This window comes from Aedes albopictus, chromosome 2, assembly GCF_035046485.1.
Source record: "Aedes albopictus strain Foshan chromosome 2, AalbF5, whole genome shotgun sequence".
Classification (NCBI taxonomy): domain Eukaryota; kingdom Metazoa; phylum Arthropoda; class Insecta; order Diptera; family Culicidae; genus Aedes; species Aedes albopictus.
The window spans coordinates 434,509,183-434,532,203 of record NC_085137.1 but is presented as its reverse complement, the minus strand read 5'-3'; the positions used below and the strand labels follow the sequence as shown (position 1 = coordinate 434,532,203).

Genomic DNA, 23,021 nt, shown 5'->3' with positions numbered 1-23,021 from the left:
GTCTGATTGAATTTGAGAAAGTAGGTTTATCACCATTTGCAGTTCTCAGTTAATAGCTGTTAAAGTATTTCTTTAAGTAAATATGATAACCTGCTAGAATGCACTACTGCTATGGGTTCGTTCAAATATTACGTAACGCTAAGGGGGGATGGAGGGGGTCTGACTCCGTGTTACGCTTTATACAAAGTTTCAAAATTTTCCATACAAAATTTGTTACGTGGGGGAGGGAGGGGGTCTAGGATTGCCAAATTCTGCGTTACGTAATATTTGAATGAACCCTATGCACTTTGACATTGCTGCACGAGGAACGACGACACGAGTGACTATAGGGCACTGCATGAAATTCTCTCCTTCTTTTTCACTCTTACAGAAATTTTGTAAACAACAAGGCCAAGAAACGTCAAAATCCCATACAAGATCAAAACAGTGCAGTGCCCTATGATTCATGACGCCTAATATAATTGCTTGATGTGTTGTCCACTGTTCAATATGACAACATAAATCTACAGTCATACAATAACCTGCTAGTATACACTTGATAAGAAGTCAAGGAAGCATACTTATGTTAATATTACTTAGGAAGTGTTCATAGAACAATGCTGAGAAGAAAATTTTGACCCGGTGGGGACGTTACGCCAAGAAGAAAAATAATTAGATAAAATACAAAATAATAAATAAAATATAAAGTTTTCTAATACATTATAAACCATTCAAACACTCTTTGATAAAACTAGCAGCACTGGACCAACCACAACACCACCACCTCACATCGTTGATTGGCTCACTCGCTCACAAGCACCACCAGAAAACAGCGCTCTGGGCAACTTTCGTACATGAAAATATCATCCAATTTTTCACTTGTCACAACACTCAATTCGATTTCCATGTTTCGCAAATTCACAAAACAATCCTATTGTTTCCGCAATTTTCCACAATCTTCAGCAGAACTTTCCAAATACCCACCCGAAACACTGTCTTCCACCTTGCAAGGCCTCTGGTGGGTGTTGTTAGTTTCTTTATTGTCCCACCAAACACGCACCACCCTCGCCACTTCAGAAGAGGGCAAGTTTTCTTTGCGATCGCGACTCCTGCTGCCAGTCACATAGGGCAGTACCGAAAGAGGGAATCCACACTAGAGTTTTACGCTTTTACCAGTCTTCCAAACACATTATCGTCCCGCTTCCGGAAACGACGAACAGAAACCAAACAAAACGATCGCGCGTTCCCGTACGGGGGACATTGAACGATTCTCCGCGAAGATATTCAGCCACCAAAATGGTCCAAAAGAAGGAAAATATCGGACGACGACGACGACCCCGACGACCAGCTCTCTAGTTGCTGCTACTCGAATTTGGTTTTGTGGAGGACTGTGGCTCGGTTGCGCTAGATGGATGGTGAATCGAAAGCCCTCCACCACACACAAACATCGTCCGTCCGCGTTCCGTGCGGAGGGTGCGGAGAGAGAGAACGCGGATCTCACGCACACACTGATCGTCCATAAAAATTAAGGAGCCTCGCAGAGAGACGAAAATGTCAACTTGAACACGGAAAACGAAATTACTCAAGCAAGCATTAAATGCTTGGTATAGTTTCCGTGAAGGACTTATGAGTAAATTTTACTCATAAGTCCTTCACGGAAACTATACCAAAACTACCCAAATTTTAGATCTTTTCACGCAATCGCACACAGTCGGTACACTGAAAAATATTTTAACCCAGGGAATAAGTTTAAAAAACTCAAATTTGGCTAAACAGCTTTTAGTTTTTACTCAGCATTGGGTTGTTTTCCCCCTCGCCCCACACGAATGTTGTCAAAAACGAAGAGAGAAGCACCGACACATGCGTGCTGCTCCGTGGAAGAAGCCAAATTTGGGTTATCTTGACTAAACCCAAATTTGCGTCAAATAAGGCCTCCGCTGGATGAAAATAACTTACCACTGGGTGAAAATTTTTGCCGGGATCAAATACTGCCGTAATTCTGCAAAGTGACGTAAGCGACATTGATAGTTTTGGCCCATTTTTACGTTATTTTGCATAAAACTCTTGCTCATCTTCTAAGTTCCTTTCCATAGATGATAGATTACGACTAGATCTTGCATTCTAATACAGCAGGCATACCACAGTGTTATTTTTACACCAGATATTATATATAATATATCAAAAAATATCGACATTTTCAATGGCGCTTACGTCACTTTGCAGAATTACGGCAGAATAGTGGTTTCTGCTTTCAGTGGTGTTGCGTGTACGTACACGCTGCATTACATGAACACAACCTGAGTTACTGGTTGAAAATAGTAAACAAAGATCAGCTGTTCCCAGCAAAATCAAATGGGCATATTTTCAACCAGTAGATTTGCATTAGTGTTCGTGACACCGCGCTGCGAAACCACTATGAGAACTACTTAGTGACCACTATCGCGGTTTGACGCAAATTTGAGTAATTCCACGGAGGTGCGGGATTGCGTCAAAAGAACTTAAATTTGGGTTGATTTGTAGTTCCGTGTATTTCTTTTACGGACTACGCATGTATGACTAAAACTTTAAGCGTGCTCGAACCAAACGAACATCAAAGAGACACCCCTAATGCAAACAAAACAGAAAAGTGTTGTGATTCGTGCTGTGCGTGTTTTGGTCGAACGTGAATTTCGTTTCGCGGCAAACAGTGTGCGGAAATTGCAAGGTATTGTGCATCAGAAAAGCTCAAACATGATGGCCACAAGACTGGTTCTGACCGCCGGACAACCGGCGGAGTCTATTTGCCGTCTGTGCTTCACGGAACGAAGAAACCACGAGTTGGCTTTCATCGGATCTCAGCTGCAGCAGTGGATCGAGCAGCTAACCGCTGTCAAGGTAGGTGTTTGAGAGCACAGTGGGACATAGTAGTTCCACGTGGGTTCAAAATTAAATTTATGTTAATCAGGCCAAACATGTCTAAAGGTCCTATCTGCAGAAGAGAGCCTCTCTTTGGTTTCCCTCTCTTTCGTTAAGGACAAGGTATTTGGAGTACATTGCTCAAAATTTCTAGAGCACCGTTTTTTAGAACCGTTGAACGGATTTGGATGAAAATGCATCACGCTCTTGACAACCACTGAACAAATAGCGTGATGCATTTTCATCCAAATCCGTTCAACGGTTCTAAAAAACGGTGCTCTAGAAATTTTGAGCTATGTACTCCAAATACCTTGTCCTTAATATCTCAGCTGTTTATGTGTATTATGATTGTCTCCTTGCATTGAACGATGGTCAAAACAATCGTCTTTTGATTTGTACTTCAAAAGTAGTTGAAAAGTATACCATTACATTACAATTATTAAAAGAGAAAGTGAACAAAGAGAGTGTCTCAAATGCAGATAGGACCTATTGAAATGTTTGGCCTTAATCACTTTCAATCTCGAAATTCCAAATTCATATTTAATTCATGTAGCAATTTCTCAACAAATGTTTCCAGACTCGACAAAAGTGTTCGAAGACTCCAGCCAAAACTGTCAGGTTGTTTCTAGAAATCCGTATAGGAATTCTAGAATATCCATCCAAAGATTCCTTCAGGATTTCTAGAAGAATCCTGATAGGCTTTGCTGGGGTCTTCAGGGATTCCCCCCAGGAATCCCTGCAAGGATTCCTCCAGAAATCTCTGCAAGGGTTCCTCCAGAAATCCCTGCAAGGATTCACCCAGAAATCCCTGCAAGGATTCATCAAGAAATTCCTGCAAAGATTCCTCCAGAAATCCCTGCAAGGACTCCTCCAGAAACCCCTGCAAGGATTCCTCCAGAAATCCCTGCAAGGATTCCTCCAGAAATTCCTGCAAATCCCTTGGAGGATTCCTCCAGGAATCCCTTGGAGGATTCCTCCACGAATCCCTTGGAGGATTCCTCTACGAATCCCTTAGAGGATTCTTCCAGGAATTCCTTGGAGTATTCCTCCAGGAATCCCTTGGAGGATTCCTTCAGAAATCCCTTGGAGGATTCTTCCAGGAATACCTTGGAGGATTCTTCCAGGAATCCCTTGGAGGATTCCTCCAGCAATCTCTTGAAGGATTCCTCCGGGAATCCCTTGGAGGATTCCTCCAGGAATCCCTTGGGCTCTTGGAAGATTCCTCCAGGAATCCCTATTCCTCCAAGGATTTCTCCAGGAATCCCTCCAGGGATTTCTCCAGGAATCCCTCCAGGGATTTCTCCAGGAATCCCTCCAGGGATTTCTCCAGGAATCCCTCCAGGGATTTCTCCAGGAATCCCTCCAGGGATTTCTCCAGGAATCCCTCCAGGGATTTCTCCAGGAATCCCTCCAGGGTTTTTTTTCCAGGAATCCCTCCAAGAATTTCTCCAGGAATCCCTCCAGGGATTTCTCCAGGAATCCCTCCAAGGATTTCTCCAGGAATCCCTCCAAAGACTTCTCTAGGAATCCCTCCAAGGATTTCTCCAGGAATCCCTCCAGGGATTTCTCCAGGAATTCCTCCAGGGATTTCTCCAGGAATCCCTCCTGGGATTTCTCCAGAAATCCCTCCAGGGATTTCTCCAGAAATCCCTCCAGGGATTTCTCCAGGAATCCCTCCAGGGATTTCTCCAGGAATCCCTCCAGGGATTTCTCCAGGAATCCCTCCAGGGATTTCTCCAGGAATCCCTCCAGGGATTTCTCCAGGAATCCCTCCAGGGATTTCTCCAGGAATCCCTCCAGGGATTTCTCCAGGAATCCCTCCAGGGATTTCTCCAGGAATCCCTCCAGGGATTTCTCCAGGAATCCCTCCAGGGATTTCTCCAGGAATCCCTCCAGGGATTTCTCCAGGAATCCCTCCAGGGATTTCTCCAGGAATCCCTCCAGGGATTTCTCCAGGAATCCCTCCAGGGATTTCTCCAGGAATCCCTCCAGGGATTTCTCCAGGAATCCCTCCAGGGATTTCTCCAGGAATCCCTCCAGGGATTTCTCCAGGAATCCCTCCAGGGATTTCTCCAGGAATCCCTCCAGGGATTTCTCCAGGAATCCCTCCAGGGATTTCTCCAGGAATCCCTCCAGGGATTTCTCCAGGAATCCCTCCAGGGATTTCTCCAGGAATCCCTCCAGGGATTTCTCCAGGAATCCCTCCAGGGATTTCTCCAGGAATCCCTCCAGGGATTTCTCCAGGAATCCTTCCAGGGATTTCTCCAGGAATCCCTCCAGGGATTTCTCCAGGAATCCCTCCAGGGATTTCTCCAGGAATCCCTCCAGGGATTTCTCCAGGAATCCCTCCAGGGATTTCTCCAGGAATCCCTCCAGGGATTTCTCCAGGAATCCCTCCAGGGATTTCTCCAGGAATCCCTCCAGGGATTTCTCCAGGAATCCCTCCAGGGATTTCTCCAGGAATCCCTCCAGGGATTTCTCCAGGAATCCCTCCAGGGATTTCTCCAGGAATCCCTCCAGGGATTTCTCCAGGAATCCCTCCAGGGATTTCTCCAGGAATCCCTCCAGGGATTTCTCCAGGAATCCCTCCAGGGATATCTCCAGGGATTTCTCCAGGAATCCCTCCAGGGATTTCTCCAGGAATCCCTCCAGGGATTTCTCCAGGAATCCCTCCAGGGATTTCTCCAGGAATCCCTCCAGGGATTTCTCCAGGAATCCCTCCAGGGATTTCTCCAGGAATCCCTCCAGGGATTTCTCCAGGAATCCCTCCAGGGATTTCTCCAGGAATCCCTCCAGGGATTTCTCCAGGAATCCCTCCAGGGATTTCTCCAGCAATCCCTCCAGGGATTTCTCCAGGAATCCCTCCAGGGATTTCTCCAGCAATCCCTCCAGGGATTTCTCCAGGAATCCCTCCAGGGATTTCTCCAGGAATCCCTCCAGGGATTTCTCCAGGAATCCCTCCAGGGATTTCTCCAGGAATCCCTCCAGGGATTTCTCCAGCAATCCCTCCAGGGATTTCTCCAGGAATCCCTCCAGGGATTTCTCCAGGAATCCCTCCAGGGATTTCTCCAGGAATTCCTTCAGGGATTTCTCCAGGAATTCCTCCAGGGATTTTTCCAGGAATCCCTCCAATGATTTCTCCAGAAATCCCTCCAGGGATTTCTCCAGGAAACTCTTCAAGGACTTCTCCAGGATTCTCTTCAAGCATTCCTCAGAAAAGGATCCCTCCAGAAATACCTGCAAGAATTCCTCCAGAAATCCTTTCAAGAATTCCTCCAGAAATCCTTCCAAGAATTCCTCCAGAAATTTCTTTAGATTCCCGGCGATTATAGAGTCACTATTATAATTTTCCAGATTGTGCATGTTCCCAGTGCACCAGCCTCAATCTGCACCGTATGTAGAAACACTTTGGAAGGATACGAAAAGTTTCGGGAAATGTGTCACAGCAATGATCAAACATTTCAAGATACGTACCTTCGAAGTGGCGACAGTCAACCCAAGCGACAGAAGGTGGCAGTGCAGAAAAGGGTCGGCAGTGGAAGCAAACCTGCTCACCAGACGACTGTGGAGCTGGACGTAGTGCCCTGCGGATGTTCCGGTGGTGGCGGCTATGAAGCAGCGGTGGATGATCCGGAGATAAAGATTGAAGAGGTGGCGCTGGAGGTAAGGTTGAACTCGGAATCTACGGAACATCGGTGAACAATTGACGATGTCTTATCCGCTTTCAGAAACCAGACGTTGATCCGCTAAATGCCAAAATTGTCACAGAAAACGATCTGAGCCGGGAAATGGTAATCGACATTCTGCGCGGCGACTTGGCCTGCCAAAGGCTCATCCGGGACAAACTGGCCTATGGGGCTTCGGTGGCGAACAAGGAGAAAAGTCTCATCTGTCGAACGCTGTGTGCGCAACTGTTCACAACGATGATTGAACAGGGAATGTGAGTATTATTCTTGAATAACAGAACGGGAAATTCGTAAAGAATATTATTTTCATTTTATTTTATTCAGACCTATTAGCTCGGAAGTTAAAATAAAATTGGCGCAATGCATTGTTGCGGCGTACCCTTGCCTCGGGACTCAGGGGAACGGAGTACCACCTGAGGTAATGTAGAATTTTAGAGCCGCTTATGTTCTTGTGAGGTTGATTGTGTCCTATCTCGTATCTTTCGACAAACTCAGGCCGATTGGTTCTGGAAGCACGGTGGACAATCCAAAGGAGAACACACGGGCAAGATTCAGGTTTGGATCCGGAACGCCCAGACAAGGGCTCCCGCTAGCGTGCGACGGAAACGCCGTGGTACTAATCTGAACCTAACCGACGACGAGGCAAACGCCATCGAAGAGCTGTCCTTGGCGGACGACCAGGCCGATTATCGCAAGGTTAACCAACTGATGGTCACCACGTTTGCCTATCGGCAGAATCTTCGCGGTCCGAAGACGGGCCCCTCGCACCTGTGTGCGGAGTTTCCCCAGCTGCTGTGGTATGGACCCCTGATGGTAAGAATTCTTATGTTTCACAGATCGTTTTGGTTTGATGCAACATTACTCTTTTTTCAGATTGAGGAGGAATTCGATCGGATGTATCCCAATAGAAGTGGAATTGGTACTCTGTCGTCGATCACTTCCTTTTGCTTGATGCTCAATCATGCATACGATGAAATAGCTTGCGGTAAGTGATTGCAGATGTGATACCTCGTAATCATATAGACTTCCGTACTCTTTGAATGTCTGCAGTAATCTGATTTATTATTCTGTCATATAACCATAGCCTACTAGCATAATACATAGCACATCTCCTTTTTCATATAATTTACAATGTAGTTTCACCAAGTTAAACGATCTTGAAACTATGGTTTATTATTTACATACAATCAATATTTAATTCTAAAGTGTTGATTATTTAACTTTTTCAAACTCCAGCAAATGTATCTTCATTTTCTTCAAAACCTCGGAATAACGGTTCATCTGCATCAGTGCTCCTCACTTCGGGGTCTTCTATTACGGGTCCTCTGAGCACCTCTTGACCGGTTTCCGTTCTCGTAGAACAACTAGACGCGACCGGAATATCGATTTTCTTCAAATGTGCAATATTTCGTTCATATGTTGCTCCAGTATCCTGGTTCTCTACAGTAGCCCGATGACCTTTGCGTTCCAATACCTTGTATTTTGCTTTACCAAATGTAGTCGCCAGTTTGTTTGATGGTAAAAGGTTCTGCATTAAAACAATATCGCCGCAACAGATGTCCGAATCTTGAGCATTTCTTCTTCTATCCTCCCTTTCTTTTCCTTTTTGCTTGTTCAATTTGTCTTGATCGCGATAATCCGATGACTCCGGAATAGTTTCGATATCGTCAATCGATGGTATCTTCGACCTAATCGTACGTCCATAGCACAATTCTGTAGGTGTTTTACCAGTGGTTGAATGAGGAGTTGTGTAATACATCAGGAGATAATCGTTCAAATCCTTCTTCCAATCTCTTTTCAACGCATTACTAATCTGCAATCTTTTCAAAAGTGACCGATTCTGTCTTTCGACAAGCCCATTTTCTTGTGGCCAGTACGGCGCTGAATGATTAAGATGAATACCATGTATTTTGCAGTATTCTTCAAACTCTTTTCCTATAAATTGCTTTGCATTATCCAGGGTAATCGTTCTAGGGTATCCCAACCGGGTGAATATCTTGTTGAGTCTATTGACGGTTTCGCGTGAGCCGATCTTTGCCATTACTTCAACCTCCTTATATCTGCTAAAATAGTCTACTATTACTAGCAAGTATTCTCCTGAAGGCAGTGGTCCCATAAAATCAATAGCGACATCGATCCATGGTTTTGTAGGAAGTTCTCTTCGATTCATTGGAAGTGGTTTGCTTGGTAGTCCTATCAGTTGACATCCTTCACACTTAGCTACAAAATCTTTAGCTTCGCGATCCATTGCTGGCCACCAAGCTCGGTCTCTCAAACGTTTCTTCATGATTGATTCTCCTGGATGACCTTCATGCGCAAGTTGTAGCATCCTGGGTCGCAGTCCTTGTGGCACAACTAATTTATTTCCACGTACAATAGTATCTTCTATCATGCCAAGCTCGTTCCTGAACGGTTCGAATGATTTTGCTGCCGAATTATTCCAATTCCCTGATTCTAAACATTCCTTCACTGCTTTGAGCTCAGGGTCACATTTGGATACAGTTTCAATCTCACTTACATCAATCGCAGCCGATTCTTGAACAGCGAGCACTAAGAAATGATTGTCGGTTTCAAATTCATCTGATTTGTCTTCGGTTACAAGGCGCGATAATGAATCCGCAATGTTTCCTGAACCTTTCCTGTATTTTACAATGAACTTGAATGATTGAAGCCTCAGCACCCATCGTTCAATCCTGGCGCAGGGCTTAGAGGTAGGTGAAAATATAATTTCCAGTGGCTTGTGGTCTGTTTCTAGCTCAAATTCCCGACCAATGAGGTATATTGAAAACTTTTCTACGGCCCATACCAATGCTAAGGCCTCTTTCTCCGTTTGGCAGTATCTCTTCTCTGTCTCAGTTAAACTTTTACTTGCAAAGCTGATAATGCGAGGATTACAATCCGTTTTTCCTTCAAATTGTACAAGCACTGCCCCTAAAGCCACCGGTGAAGCGTCCGCTATCACTCGAGTCCTTAATAAATTATCAAAGAAGGACAACGTCTGCACATTGGCTATGAGGCTTTTGAGGTGCTCAAAACTTTTCTGATGCTCAACTTCCCAACAAAACTTGTTATCTTTACATATCAACTGCCGAAGTGGTTCTGTTATTGTGGCTAAGTCAGGAATGAATTTTCCTACATAGGTTACTAGACCGAGAAAACTTCTGACCTCTTCTGATGTTTTCGGTTCTCGAAATCTTTGTAATGCTTCAATCTTACTAACCATTGGACGAACTCCTTCCGATGACATCGAATGTCCAAGAAACTCAACCTGCCTGACTTTGAAAATGCATTTGTCCTTATTTAGTAGAACATTCCGACTTTTTAATACTGCTAGGACTTTCCTCAATGCATCATCATGTTCCTTTTCAGTGGCGCCGAACACCATTATATCATCAATAAAATTCACAACATTTTCGCATTCTGCCAAAATATGCTCCATAACCTTTTGGAACATTTCCGGAGCGCATGATATGCCAAACATTAACCTTTTATATCGAAATAGGCCCTTGTGACATATGAATGTTGTTATATGTCTAGATGATTCTTCCAATTCAATCTAATGCAATTAAGGCAAAAAAAAAATATGGAATAACAATATTAAAAACTATATAAAAAAATAATAATTCATACAATTTCTCATTAAATTTCTAGTGTACCTGGTGAAATGCATCCTTAATGTCTAGTCGAGTGAAAAACCGGGCCGATTTGAACCGGGGCAGAAAATCTTCGAATGTTGGCATAATGTGGCGTTCTCTCTGGATCGCTTGATTTGCACGGCGCATGTCTACACATAGACGCAAATCACCGTTATCCTTTACGATGATGACAAGTGGTGAAACCCATTCAGCAGGACCTGATACTGGCTCAATGATATCCATGGTTAAAAGTTGATCCAATTTATCTTCAATTTTACTGAGTAGGGCTATCGGAGGTCGACGAACTTGTTGAGCAATCGGCGTGAAATTTCGATTTACTGGAATCCTCACTTGTACATTTTTCATTTTCGGAAATGATCGTTTCTCCACGGATGACAGCGAGTTGATTTGATTTGGTAATCCGATCTTCAACACTCCGAGAGATTTGGCTGTTTCTTTTCCAAGAAGAGATTGCTGTCCGCCCTTGATGACGTAAAACATTGCATTTGTTCCAAGTTTTCTTTCCGTGGCATCCACTTCTACATATGCTTCAAATACATCAACGATTTCTAGCGGCTTAGCTTCAGGGCCATATCCTCTCAGGACTGTATTAGGAACATTGAACGGTATACAACTCTTGACGCCATGCAGCTTCATATATTGCCAAGTTTTATCATCAATTATGTTCTTTGAACTTCCCGAATCTATGAGGACCTGTATCAGCACACCTCCGACTTTTGTCCACAGGTATTCGTCTCCATCGCCAATATTGAAAATAAAACTTTCAGGTTCAGCCTGCTCCAGGTTTTCTTCGGCTACAATCGCACGTACATTCCCAAATTTCCTTCGTTTATCTGGATGGCCAAAATTTGATCCTTCATAACGTCGTTTGAATGCTGCTCCTGATCGACATACTTTAGCATAATGTCCTATTTTGTGGCACTTCTCACATTTCCTTCCACGCGCTGGGCATTCGCGATCGTTTCCATAATGACTCTGCTGACCGCAACGGAAACACGTGCTACCATAACGATTGGCCGTAGTATTTAGCTTATTGATCCGCGTAGTCTGATCCGAAACTGTAGACAAATGACAATATTATAGAATAAACTCCCTCTCTTATTTAAGTTATATCTAATTAAAAAGCAAAATTTAGATCAAACCTGTGGACGCTGATGCATCACCTAATCCTGTGTTTTCAATCGCTTTTGATTGAGTCTTGATCGATTCAAACGAATTTACAATGCGTGTCAGCTGTGCCAAATTCAATTTCTCTTTCTGCAACAACCTCTCTCTCAATTCGGCCGGAGCATGATAAATTACCTTGTCCATGATCCGCAATTCACGACTTTCAGCCTCCGTCTTTCCAAAATTACACCTCTTCGCTTGGTCCGCACAACGCATCAAAAATTTCCCCAGTGGTTCGCGCTTTCCTTCATTAGTAGTGGCCGGTGATAGTTGGCAAAACTCGTTCCGCTCAAAAGAATCGTGCTGCTTCGGAACGAAATGTCCATCCAACTTGGCTATGGCTATCTTGTACGGGTCAACTCCTTTTTCAATATCTTCCACCACATCAGCTCCATCAATTGAATAGAATAAGTCTTGAAGTTCTAGACCTCCTTTGGCAAGAAGAATGTTCTTGATTTTGGTAGAATTCTTCTCCTCGCTAGCGGCCACAATTACTTCGAAGTTTCGTTTCCAACGCAACCATTCTGTCCGAGTCTGTGTCTCCGGAAGATGGTTGAACTTAAACGGGCATATGTTCCAAGCTTCCATTCTTACGCTGAAAATTCAAAATTACACATAGAAATGGTTGCTATGGAGCACTAAATTGTTATTTTTCAAACAATTCTGGTTTTGTGTGTCGGTGTCAGTTGCAATGCGTTCTGATTATCGCTATTCATGTTCCTGGCTTTTACGCCTTTCCCTGCTCGTGGCAGCGGAGTGTCCTACCGAAGTAGTTTGTCCTGCCGAAGCAGTGTGTCCTGCAGAAGCAGTGTGTCCTGCCGGAGCAGTATTCTACTTAATATTTCACAACCGAAAGCAAATACCTGATCAAATAAAATGTTTCTGTTTCAATTTGTTCAATTTATTTCAAATTCTCCAGAAAAAAATTCCAAATTTGCGTTTCGTTCGGCTTTATTCGTGGTGACCTGATTCGAAAGAATTTATCCTCGTCGCCAGATGTGATACCTCGTAATCATATAGACTTCCGTACTCTTTGAATGTCTGCAGTAATCTGATTTATTATTCTGTCATATAACCATAGCCTACTAGCATAATACATAGCACAGCAGATATACATATTACTTTGTTTCAAATAGTAAGTACCTACCTACCTAATTCAAAAACAGTTTTAATTTTTTTTTGCCTACGTACGTTACTACAAATTCAGCAATGTTGAGTGATTTGTTTCAGTGGAACTTGGTGTGTGTTTATCAAAAAATGAGTCACGACCCACTTGAGTTTCTCAAACTACGAGTCGCAACGCAACTCACTACTGGTAGGTCGGATATCAGACAACGAAGATAAAACTTTACATCTTTTCACGCTCATTTGTAGCTTCTGTTGTTTGTATTATTTCACAAATTTATAGAAATTCAGGGTGTCTACTACCTGGAAAAACCTGGAAGACCGGGAATCCTCAGGGAATTTTATTTAACAGGGAAAAACCTGGAATACTCAGGGAATATCTTGAGCACTCAGAGAAATTTTACTCCGATAAAAAAATGGGGTCGTATAAATAAAAGCCTGGTGGTAAAAATCCATATAGAAATTTCGCTACAAGGATTTTTTTTTTCAGAAATTCCGTCAGGTTTTCTTTCTGGAACTTCTTTAGAAATACCTCCTGGAATGTCTCCCAGGATTTCTTATAAAATTCCTTCCGCATTTTTGACGCTATTTTTCTTAGTATTCCTTTTTGTTTTTTTCCGGATAGGTATACTTTCGGATTCCTTCCAGGATTCCTGAATTCCAACCGATTTCGTCTGGAGTTTTTCACGGGGATGCTATTTCTTCCTGGAGTTCCTCCAATGTTTTGCTCAAAGAAATCTTCGTAGGATTTCTACCAGAATTTATCCCGAATACTTACTCTATAAGAATTTCTGTCGGGATAAATCATAGAATTTCTTTCGGCATTCCTCATGGAAATTTTACGGGATTCCTTCCGGTGTTCCTCTTGGGACTTCTCCAGAAGATCTTCCCAAAATTTCTTTCAGAGATGCTAAAGGAGTTTTCACGAATTTACTGCAAGAGTTCCTCAAGAGATTTCTTTCATTTTTTTCCTGTGATATCTTCAAACAATTGCTTTGGGCTTTCTTCAAGATGTTCTTCCTGGTCTCCTACACGAATTTCTTAAAAGTTTTCACGAGGTTTTTTTTTTAAGTTTTACCTGAGATTTTTCTCGCAGTATCTCCTGGAACTTCTCTCAGAAAATTCCTTTAATTCCTTTTTAAATTTACCCTGGACTTTCACCTAGGGTTTTTTTTCCAGTGTGCCTTCTGAGGTTTCCAAAGAAGTTATTGCTGATATTTCTCATTGAATTCTTCTCTTGCATTCTTTCAGAGCCAGGCTGTTCCTTGTAGTTGTATGTACCGGGTTTAATGCAGTGATCCACCTGAGATTTTTTACAGATATTCTCTGCATTATTTCCAAAATTCTTCCCGGAATCTGTATCAGAAATTGTCCCGAGATTCTGGATACTCCTTTAGGGATTTCTCCCAAAGTTATTGCAGGGATTCTTCTACGGGTTTTCCTCAGAATGTATCCCAAGATAACTTACGAAATACCTTATAGTGGAGCGGACCTGGTGTGGTGGTTAGAACACAAGACTATCACGCCGAGGACCTGGGATCGAATCCCACTCCCGACATACTCACAAAATGTGGGTTCTTCCTTCGGAAGGGAAGTAAAGCGTGGGTCCCGAGATGAACTAGCCTAAGGTTAAAAATCTCGTTAATACAGACAAAAAAAAAAAAATACCTTATAGGAAATTCCTGGAAAAATATTCTAGAGAATTCAAATAAAATCTTGCGAGAAACTTCGCAAAGTGTTATTGAAGAAATCTCGACAGGAACTTCAGGAAAAACCTGAGAAAAATGAGACATCTCGAAAAAAAATTCTAGGTAATTGTAATTCCAAGAAGAAATATTAAGGTCATCCAAGGTGGAATTCTGAAAACCTCATGGAATCCTGAAAGCAGCTATGGACGAAGTTCCGCGAGGAAAACAAGAGAAATATCGGAAAAGATAAGAAGCTATTCTCGTGAAAAATTTCATCACTTGGAGCGGGAATCGAACCCTCATCCATCCGGACTCTAACCGCATCTTGAAAGGATTTTTGAAGAGTAGAGGAACTTACGTATTTCCGGCAGTTTTGTTCTCTTCGACATGACGAAGAGAATAAACCCGCCTATGATACCCTAAGTCACCCTTTATATTTTTTAGAAAATTTGGGTGATTTTTTGAATTATAAACTTTTCAAACTTCATCTGGAAAAACCTGGAAAACTCAGGGAATTTTCTTTTGAGTTATAAGTAGACACCATTGCTATGTAAATGTGTTATTTTGGGCTAATGAAAACCATGACTCTGTGGTCGTCGTCTTCTTTCGAATTTGAACTTAACTCTTTCGGTCCTATTCCATTAGGATTGGGGATTTCCCCGGGGATTTCTCCAGGATACTTTCGAGGTTTCTTCTTGTTTTTTTTTTTCTTGAATTCCGTTAAGAATTCCTCCTGGAATTCCTTCATTGATTGCTTCCGGAATTCCATTAGATTTCCGTCCGGATTCTTTGGCGGATTATTCTAGAGATTCCATCTGGAATTTCTCTAGGATTCTTTTTGAGTTTTCTCGCGGAATTCCATCTGGGATTTCGTTCGGGTTCCCTTCAAGGACTCCTTACGGGATTTCTCCATTAATCCTTTCATTGGTATACATCCCGGGATTCTTTATTGATTTTTCCTAAAATTTCTTTTCAGATTCCATTGGAATTTCTCGCGGGATTTCTTTAGATATTTCTCCTAGGTTTCCGTTGAGGATTCTTTCTGCGAATTCTTCAGAGATTCCTTCCAAGATTGCTTCATAGGTTTCTCCCAAAATTCTTTTGTGAATTGGGTTGTTTAATGAATAAAATATTGCTATTTTCTGCAGTCTAATTGAAAGAGCTCATTCTGAGTATAACGTGATTTTCTTGGATTCCAATACATACCTTTGTTTTGATGGTTAAATTAACAAAACAGTTTTAATTTTCGTGGATAGAATGACAGTTCAATCGATAAAATGAAGTTCGGCCCGAACAAAAACATTTCCCCATACAAACTTTAAATTCATTTCAAAAATAGTTCCCGGACACCAAAAATTATGAAATTTTGGATTTCGACTAATTTTTGGGCGCAGAATCCGATTATGAAATAATCCGGATACCCATAATGAACCCAATTTTTTTCGGCATTTATTTCTGGGATTTCTTTCGAGATTACTGGATTTCTTCATTGATGTTTCCCGGGTTTTCTTTAGTGATTGCTGCTGGGGTTTCTTCGGGTATTTCTCTATTAAGGATTCCTCCAGCACTTCTTTGTAGAATTCCGTTAGAAATTTCTATAACAACTCCGCCCGGGATTCCTTCAAGGAATAATTCTTTGGGGACTCAATCGGGAATGTTTCCCAGCATTCCATCAGGGATTTACCCCGGGATACCTTTTAGGATTTTTCATTGGATTCCTTCCGGGATTCTTTCAATGATTATTCCCGAAATTGTGTTAGAGATTGCATCACGATTCTTCCTGTGTTTTCTACGAGAATCCCGTCGGAAATTCTTTCATTGACTCCTTCCGTGATTCCTATATTGATTGTTATTCTCCAGTTTTCCATCCAAGATTCATTCATGATTTTTTGCAAGGATTCTTCCCGAGATTCCTTCATTGATTTCTTTCTGAATTCGCTCTGGCATTCTTCCAGGTATTGCCCCCGAGATTCATTATGGGTTTCACCCCCAAATTGGTATTCTGAGATTCCTCCAGGAATGCCTTTACGAATTCCTTCAGAAGTTTCTTCTGTGATGTCCTTAGGAGAATGTCTTGAAATGTCTTGGAGTTCCTCAATAGTTAAGAACTACTCTTAGGTTTCCTCAATCAATTTCTGTGGAATTCCTCTAAGAACGTTTCTGGGATTCCTCTAGGTTAGTTCGTACAATTCGTGGAATTTGATGGGAAGTATTCGAAGAAAGACTTCCTGACGTCTGGGATTTCACCAGGAGTTCGTTCCTTCAGAGAGTTCTTTAAGAGTTCCTTCTGGAATCAACTTCAAAGATTTAGATGCCCCTTTTAAATGAACAGAAGCCAACATTATAATTCGTGATTTAAACCTCGAAAATTCTCGAAGAACTGCTTTTGAGATTCATCCAGATTTCCTTCTAAAATTCCTTCGAGGGTTTCTTTAGAAATTCCGGCTGGAATTCTTACAAGATTATTTTCCTAAATTCATTACGAAAATTCCATCTGCAGCAATTCTTTCTAGGATTTCCCCAGAAATTCTTGATTCTCCTGATAATAATACAGAAGTTCTTCTTTCGATTCCTCCAAGAGTTCCTGGTGAGAATCTATTTGGAGTTTTTCCAGTAACGCTCCAAAAGTTTCTTCTAGGAAATTTTCACTAATTCCTGAAGAAATCTGTTGATTGAATTCCTGGATTCCAGATTAAACTCATGTAGGAATCCTTAAAGGAACTACTATACTCCAACAGACAGATGGAATACTTGGATGGAATCCCGAGAAAAACAATCTGTTCTTCTAAAGAAATTTTCTGGAGGTATCAACATAGGTATTGAATTTCTGGACGATTTCTCAAATAGAATTTCTGGTGGAATTTGCAGACGGAATTGCTGATGAATTCCCAGAAGAGCACCAGTGAAATTTCCCGAACAAAAAAAAAAGTTAATTGTCCGTGCCTATTTCCTTTGCACCGTGCAAGTGCTACTTCTTCCTTTCAATCATCTCATTTCCGTTCGTTTACAAGAAGCTTGCGTCCTTCACCCGTGAACATTTCCAATCGCGAACATGAAGCCGTTGTGGGATGCTTTTGCGCTTGTGGTAGAACTTTCGGTAGAACACAGCTATTCCAGGTTCTCGCACCCCGCTTCTTCCAGATGCTACTTCCTGGAAAAGCAGAATACTTTCTTCCATTTCAATCGCATGAAATCTTCCCCCCATCAGAAACCGTTCAAGCGCTGATGAAGGTGATGGCAGAGCTAACCCTGCAGGGGAATATCCGTAAGGAGAGCGCATCCGGTCTTTCCCCGGTCGAGGAGTACGCATCGATATTCATCCGCTGGCAGCAGCCCGACACAGACCTGGACTACTTCGTCGAGAACGTCCCCGGAGATCCACCGTACATCGTGTGCTCGGCGTTACCGTTCAGCGAGGGCCAATACTTTGCGGTCATCATGAACTCGGCCATCGATTGTGGGTTCTCGTTTGGGCGCGCGTTCGACGTGCTGCTGAAATCGTACAAAGTGTTCAACTTTCCGGTGTCGGGAAGGGCCAAAAAGGTTCTGGAGTTGTTCGATTTGATCTACGGCATCCAGGGGCACAGCCGATTGTGTAACGTTAACAAACTGTTTGAGAAAATCAGCAAGGCGGCAAGTAGATTGCTGAATTGATTGTGTGTTTCCTAGATTATAGCGACTAAGTCAAAGATTTTATAAAAGAAATTTTGGTACATACTCTTCAGTAGTATCATAAGAGCGAAAATACAATAAACAAGATGTATGATTAAAATCTTAATCCAATTTATAGTTTGTTAATTTTATCACAAATACCCTCAAGTAGAAACAAAAAAAGAACATGGCTTTCCGATGGAACCGGTTTTCTTGACGTAACGTCCCAATTTCTCTCAGTGTTCTTGCTACGTCCTGGAGTTTGGGGTGGCCGTGACACATCGTCGTGTATTTAAACTCCCAGGAGTAAACAAGAACACATTAAAATGTAGACTTTATTTACACTTAAAATACTACATTATAAAGACGCGACACGTTTACAGCACGGCGGTTACAAAACTTCCAATTCTAATTGACTGCTTTGTGCATCAACCGAAAGGCAGACGCATTGCCTTCGGTGAGCGAGCAGTATAGAGATAGAAATCCTCTACATAGAGATGAGCGGAAGTTACATACGTCGATTCGGCAACGCTGTTTGTTTTGTTTACAACAGCTGCCAACACTTGCTACAAAGCTAGATGTTTAAACTTTGTGCGTGACTTCGTTGTGGTTCAAGTTGTTTTGTTTACATTTTCTAACTATGGTAGATTTTTTTTTCCAAAATTTTGTTGAAATAGCGGAGCAATCGAAGAAATCTGAAATTCATTGCAAAAGTGTTACGCTAATCATATCGGCAGAAGTGAAGCAAGAAGCAGCAGTGGAAGTTTTTTCGACAAGTTCAGCAACAAAAGTGTCGTCATAAGCATGAGCTTTTGAAAGCAGAATTAATAAATTTTTATCTTTTTACTAAACATACATATGCCGCCAATTTCTCGATATTAAAAATAAATATTTTTTATTTATTTAGTTCCGATTGCAATACCGTTCAAACGACGCCTTCCTACGAACGATAAGCATGTTCATTTGGCTCACACTTTGACAGTTCTCTCTGCACGATTGGCTCACAATGGCCGCCTCCGCAGATCTCTATAATGTAGGATTACTATATAGAGAGAGACTGCTGATCAGCTCAGTGGTTCCCAACAGTTCTGTAAAGACTGTCTCAGTTATAAACTGAGAGCTTACTTTGTCAATTCAGGCCAAACATTTCAATAGGTCCTATCTGCATTTGAGAGGCTCTCTTTGTTCACTTTCTCTTGCAATTATTGCAATGTAATGGTACACTTTTTAACTATGTTTGCAGTAGAAATCAAAAGACGATTGTTTTGACCATCGTTCAATGCAAGGAGACAATCATAATACAAATAAACAGCTGAGATATTAACGAAAGAGAGGGAAACCAAAGAGAGCCTCTCTTCTGCAGATAGGACCTTTAGACATGTTTGGCCTGAATTATGAATGTAGGTATACAGTACGCTAGTCGCTGTAAACGTAAAGTACATGAAGCTGAAAGGGCAGAGGGATTTGAAAGGGGAGAGCATACGATCGTGCGATACGTCGAGAAGGAGTTATGTTGTGTTGGATGCATCGAACGCAAGTGACAGTCGTGATTCAACTGCACCCACTTTCGTAGTTCCGTGGGAAAGACCCCACGTCACGGTACCGATGTATAGCTTGTTGGTGGTAGATACCACCATATGGAATGACTAGAAAATGGCTTTCACATAAAGAAACGGACATAAGCAATCGCTAGCTTGCTTCATGATTTATTTCCAAAATGTAGCCGCCTGTGTCTTCCCATTCTATAAGTACTGGGAAACCTCATTCTGCAAATGTCGCAAGCGTATTTCCCCTTACTTTTGTGACACCGGACGTGTCGGCCGAAACAATCGAATCTCTGGAACAAACTCTCACAAATGGGGCACCGGAATCCTTCTGGCTTGTGGTTCAACGCATGTAGACTCGATACAGTTTTGTTACACATTTTACACTCATAATCTCGGTCCATCAGAATGTCCGCTCCATTACGTACGGCCTCCTGATTGGATGAAGATGGACCTGCCTCCTGATGATCGTTGCCCGTTGTGGAATCCTTGTGGTGATACTTTTCTTTTCTTATGTGATTGTGGATGTGTCTGCTAAGGTTCGCAAATTTCCTAAATGTATTCTTACAGATATAGCATTCGAATAACTGCTGAGCCTTGTGCGTGCTGTGATGCAGTTTTGTAACCTGTTTGTCACATACGTTGCACAAAAATCGTCCTTCGTATAACGGCACAATCTTTCGATCTGGTTTAGTTGCATTTGCAATTGAGTTGGTTCCATTGCTCTGAACACCGGAGTCTACGAGCAGAGCATTCTCCATGGTTTGCATTTCGTAGTCATCTTCTGATGAATCTGTCTCTTCGGCTGTTTGATTGTCCTGTTTGATCTGCTCATTTTGGTTTTCTTGATCCTGGCCATGTATGCCTACATATTGAAACTTTGCTTGGTTGATGTCTATCGATGGTTTCGTTGATGGGACGTCATCTGCTTGTTCAAAAGAAAGTTGCTCTTCACCGAATTCCACTTTGATTGATACATCAGTCAGCTCCCTTTCTTGAATCTTATTCGGACAAAATGTTTCTTTGAATGCAATATCGTTGGTGAGGCACATTTCCCGAAACGAATCGAAGGCTTCCAATGTGTGTTTGCAGTTCGAGCACAACGAGACTGGAGAGTTTGGTATGTTTATAATCTACAAATGTTAGAAGTTAGTTAGAATTCTAGTTTAAAGTTGAATAACACTTAAGCTTGTGATACCTTCAAAGAAGTGAGCTTTTCAATCCACTTGCTTAGATGTCCGCTATTATCGTCACTATCAAAAATCGGCTCCAGATCGTGTGGTTTTCTTTCCATAAAGCATAAACGACACACCGTTGCAACCGATTGGCCTTGATGAAATATTGGCGTTGTGTCCATGTTTCGCTTCAACCTGTCTTCCTGTTTTCTTATTTCAAGCTAATATATTAGCTATAGCATTATTTTTCCCAGATTGTTTAAATATATGTTGAACTATATAAATTAGTAAGGTAAAAGTTTGTTTTGCTAGAACGAGTGAGGTTTATGTTATACATATTCTTATAAGAATGGATGAGCAACACTGGACCAATTAGACACACTGCTTCTACTAGTTATGTTCTTCTCTTTCAGTCCTGAGCACTGCCAGAGGGCCGAATTTAAAGATGTTCATCCTGGACGATTGCCCGCCATCGCCTTTTTTTCTGGCCAACTAGCATCGTTCGGCGCCAGTTGTGTTTGGGTTCATTCACAAATGTCATAACGCTAAAATTTGTCGTTTTCAACACCCACCCACCCCTTCGTAACACTGTTTATATGGGGAAAATTTTATTTTGTTCGAGCTGTAACACCATGAAGGACTCCCACCCACCCCATCCAGCGTTATGACATTTGTGAACAAGCCCTTTTACGGCTGGGTCTAGGAGCTAAGCCTTAAATTCCGACGCCCCAGGGAGACAGCCACCACACCTGAGGACCCCACATATCGAACCCATCAGCATATGGGCCGGGACCTACGGCTTTACTTCCTATCCGAGGGAAGGCGTGATCACGGATTTTATGTCTCAGAAAATCCCATCGGCGTCGACGGGAATTGAACTCCGACCGACTGGGGTGAGAGGCAACCACGCTTACCACTACACCACCGACGCCGACCGCCATCGCCTTACCCTGTGGCCAGGTCAAACTTCTGTTGACCTCCTTTATTGCCTTGTCAAGGCTGTGCTGCCATGAGCCTCTGGGCTTGCCTCTGCTGCGATGTCCTGCTTGGTTCCAATCTAACGCTTGCTTGCAAATTTCGTTTCCGTCCCTGCGTAGAGTTTAAACAAAAATTGTTCGACCCATCCCCACTTACGCTACCGAATTTCTGTCGCTATCGCTATCTGTCTATCGACGATGGAGTTCCACGTTGGAGATCCAACTGTAAGGCCACCATGCACGAATTATATACCGCAGGATCAAGACCTGCAACCGTTGAGTGTTCTGCTCTGATACACACCAGTTTTCACTAGCGTGCAGCAGCACAAAATTTCCGTTTGAGTGGAAAAATCGGACTTTGATGCGTTGACTACCCGCATAGTGAAATACAATTTGTATTACAGTACACACAGTATGTCTCCTTTATCTGTTACTGTTACGGTACCACGAACAGGTGCTTTTCTGTTGTAACTATGAATCTCGAAACATTCGATTGTAAAGAACGGTTTATGTAGCCCATTCCAAGTTGTAACAACATATCATATTGTACAGAAATGGTCAAATAGTATGTGGATGAAAACTCGGGAGATATGGTGGCAATACAGAATGACCGTTTCTCAAACGGTTTGTGATTTTATTTGCGCAGCACACTTACACATGTGCATTTCACTGCATGCCACTGAAATTCAACAGTTTGTCAAACAATAGCTTTCATTGGTATCTGTACCGCAATCGAACTTTGCAGTTTGCAATTAGAAAAAAAATCACAACCTTTCGCCCGCAAGTTTGGTAAACAATCAAGTGAAAATTAATTGCCTCAATAAACAGTTCGACGCGCTTGGAACGATTTGGATGAAACAAGGGTAAGTTTTGCATAACTTATAAATTTGTTTTACGAGCAATATTTCAGCGGATGCAAATTATTTTGCAGAATTTTGAAGTCAACTAAAGGAACCTGATCCAGCCTGACCGTACGACTGCGAGGGGTTCCCCAAACGGAGTTGGAAGAATTTGTCCTACTGTGGACGCCCGCATAGTGAAATACAATTTGTATTACAGTACACACAGTATGTCTCCTTTATCTGTTACTGTTACGGTACCACGAACAGGTGCTTTTCTGTTGTAACTATGAATCTCGAAACATTCGATTGTAAAGAACGGTTTATGTAGCCCATTCCAAGTTGTAACAACATATCATATTGTACAGAAATGGTCAAATAGTATGTGGATGAAAACTCGGGAGATATGGTGGCAATACAGAATGACCGTTTCTCAAACGGTTTGTGATTTTATTTGCGCAGCACACTTACACATGTGCATTTCACTGCATGCCACTGAAATTCAACAGTTTGTCAAACAATAGCTTTCATTGGTATCTGTACCGCAATCGAACTTTGCAGTTTGCAATTAGAAAAAAAATCACAACCTTTCGCCCGCAAGTTTGGTAAACAATCAAGTGAAAATTAATTGCCTCAATA

General features: G+C 42.2%; 3 protein-coding genes across 6 annotated transcripts in view; 1 reads left to right on the top strand and 2 right to left on the bottom strand.

Annotated features, from left to right (window-relative positions):
• LOC115254554 (tyrosine-protein kinase Src42A) overlaps window positions 1-1,385 on the bottom strand; it is a 487,102-nt gene extending 485,717 nt beyond the window's left edge. For 2 of the 4 annotated variants that reach the window (XM_062853654.1, XM_062853653.1), the window contains exon 1: window positions 964-1,385. The gene's annotated coding sequence lies outside the window, so the exon portion shown is untranslated. The remainder of the gene's footprint in view (window positions 1-963) is intronic. The other 2 variants (XM_062853656.1, XM_062853655.1) reach the window with 1 other exon arrangement.
• Window positions 1,386-2,599: 1,214 nt separating this feature from the next.
• Window positions 2,600-17,974, top strand: LOC109415742 (uncharacterized). The gene is made up of 7 exons (XM_019689684.3): window positions 2,600-2,853; window positions 6,229-6,537; window positions 6,603-6,814; window positions 6,885-6,978; window positions 7,056-7,373; window positions 7,434-7,545; window positions 17,405-17,974. The coding sequence occupies exons 1-7, from the start codon at window positions 2,710-2,712 to the stop codon at window positions 17,848-17,850; spliced, it is 1,635 nt and encodes a 544-aa protein (XP_019545229.2). The 5' UTR covers window positions 2,600-2,709; the 3' UTR covers window positions 17,851-17,974.
• A 1,009-nt stretch (window positions 17,975-18,983) lies between these two features.
• LOC109416984 (zinc finger protein 564) lies at window positions 18,984-20,901 on the bottom strand. Its single transcript, XM_019691100.3, has 2 exons — window positions 20,590-20,901; window positions 18,984-20,524 (listed from the first exon to the last, which is right to left on the bottom strand). Exons 1-2 carry the CDS (start codon window positions 20,746-20,748, stop codon window positions 19,547-19,549), a joined length of 1,137 nt encoding a protein of 378 aa, XP_019546645.2. The 5' UTR covers window positions 20,749-20,901; the 3' UTR covers window positions 18,984-19,546.
• Between the last annotated feature and the right edge of the window lie 2,120 nt (window positions 20,902-23,021).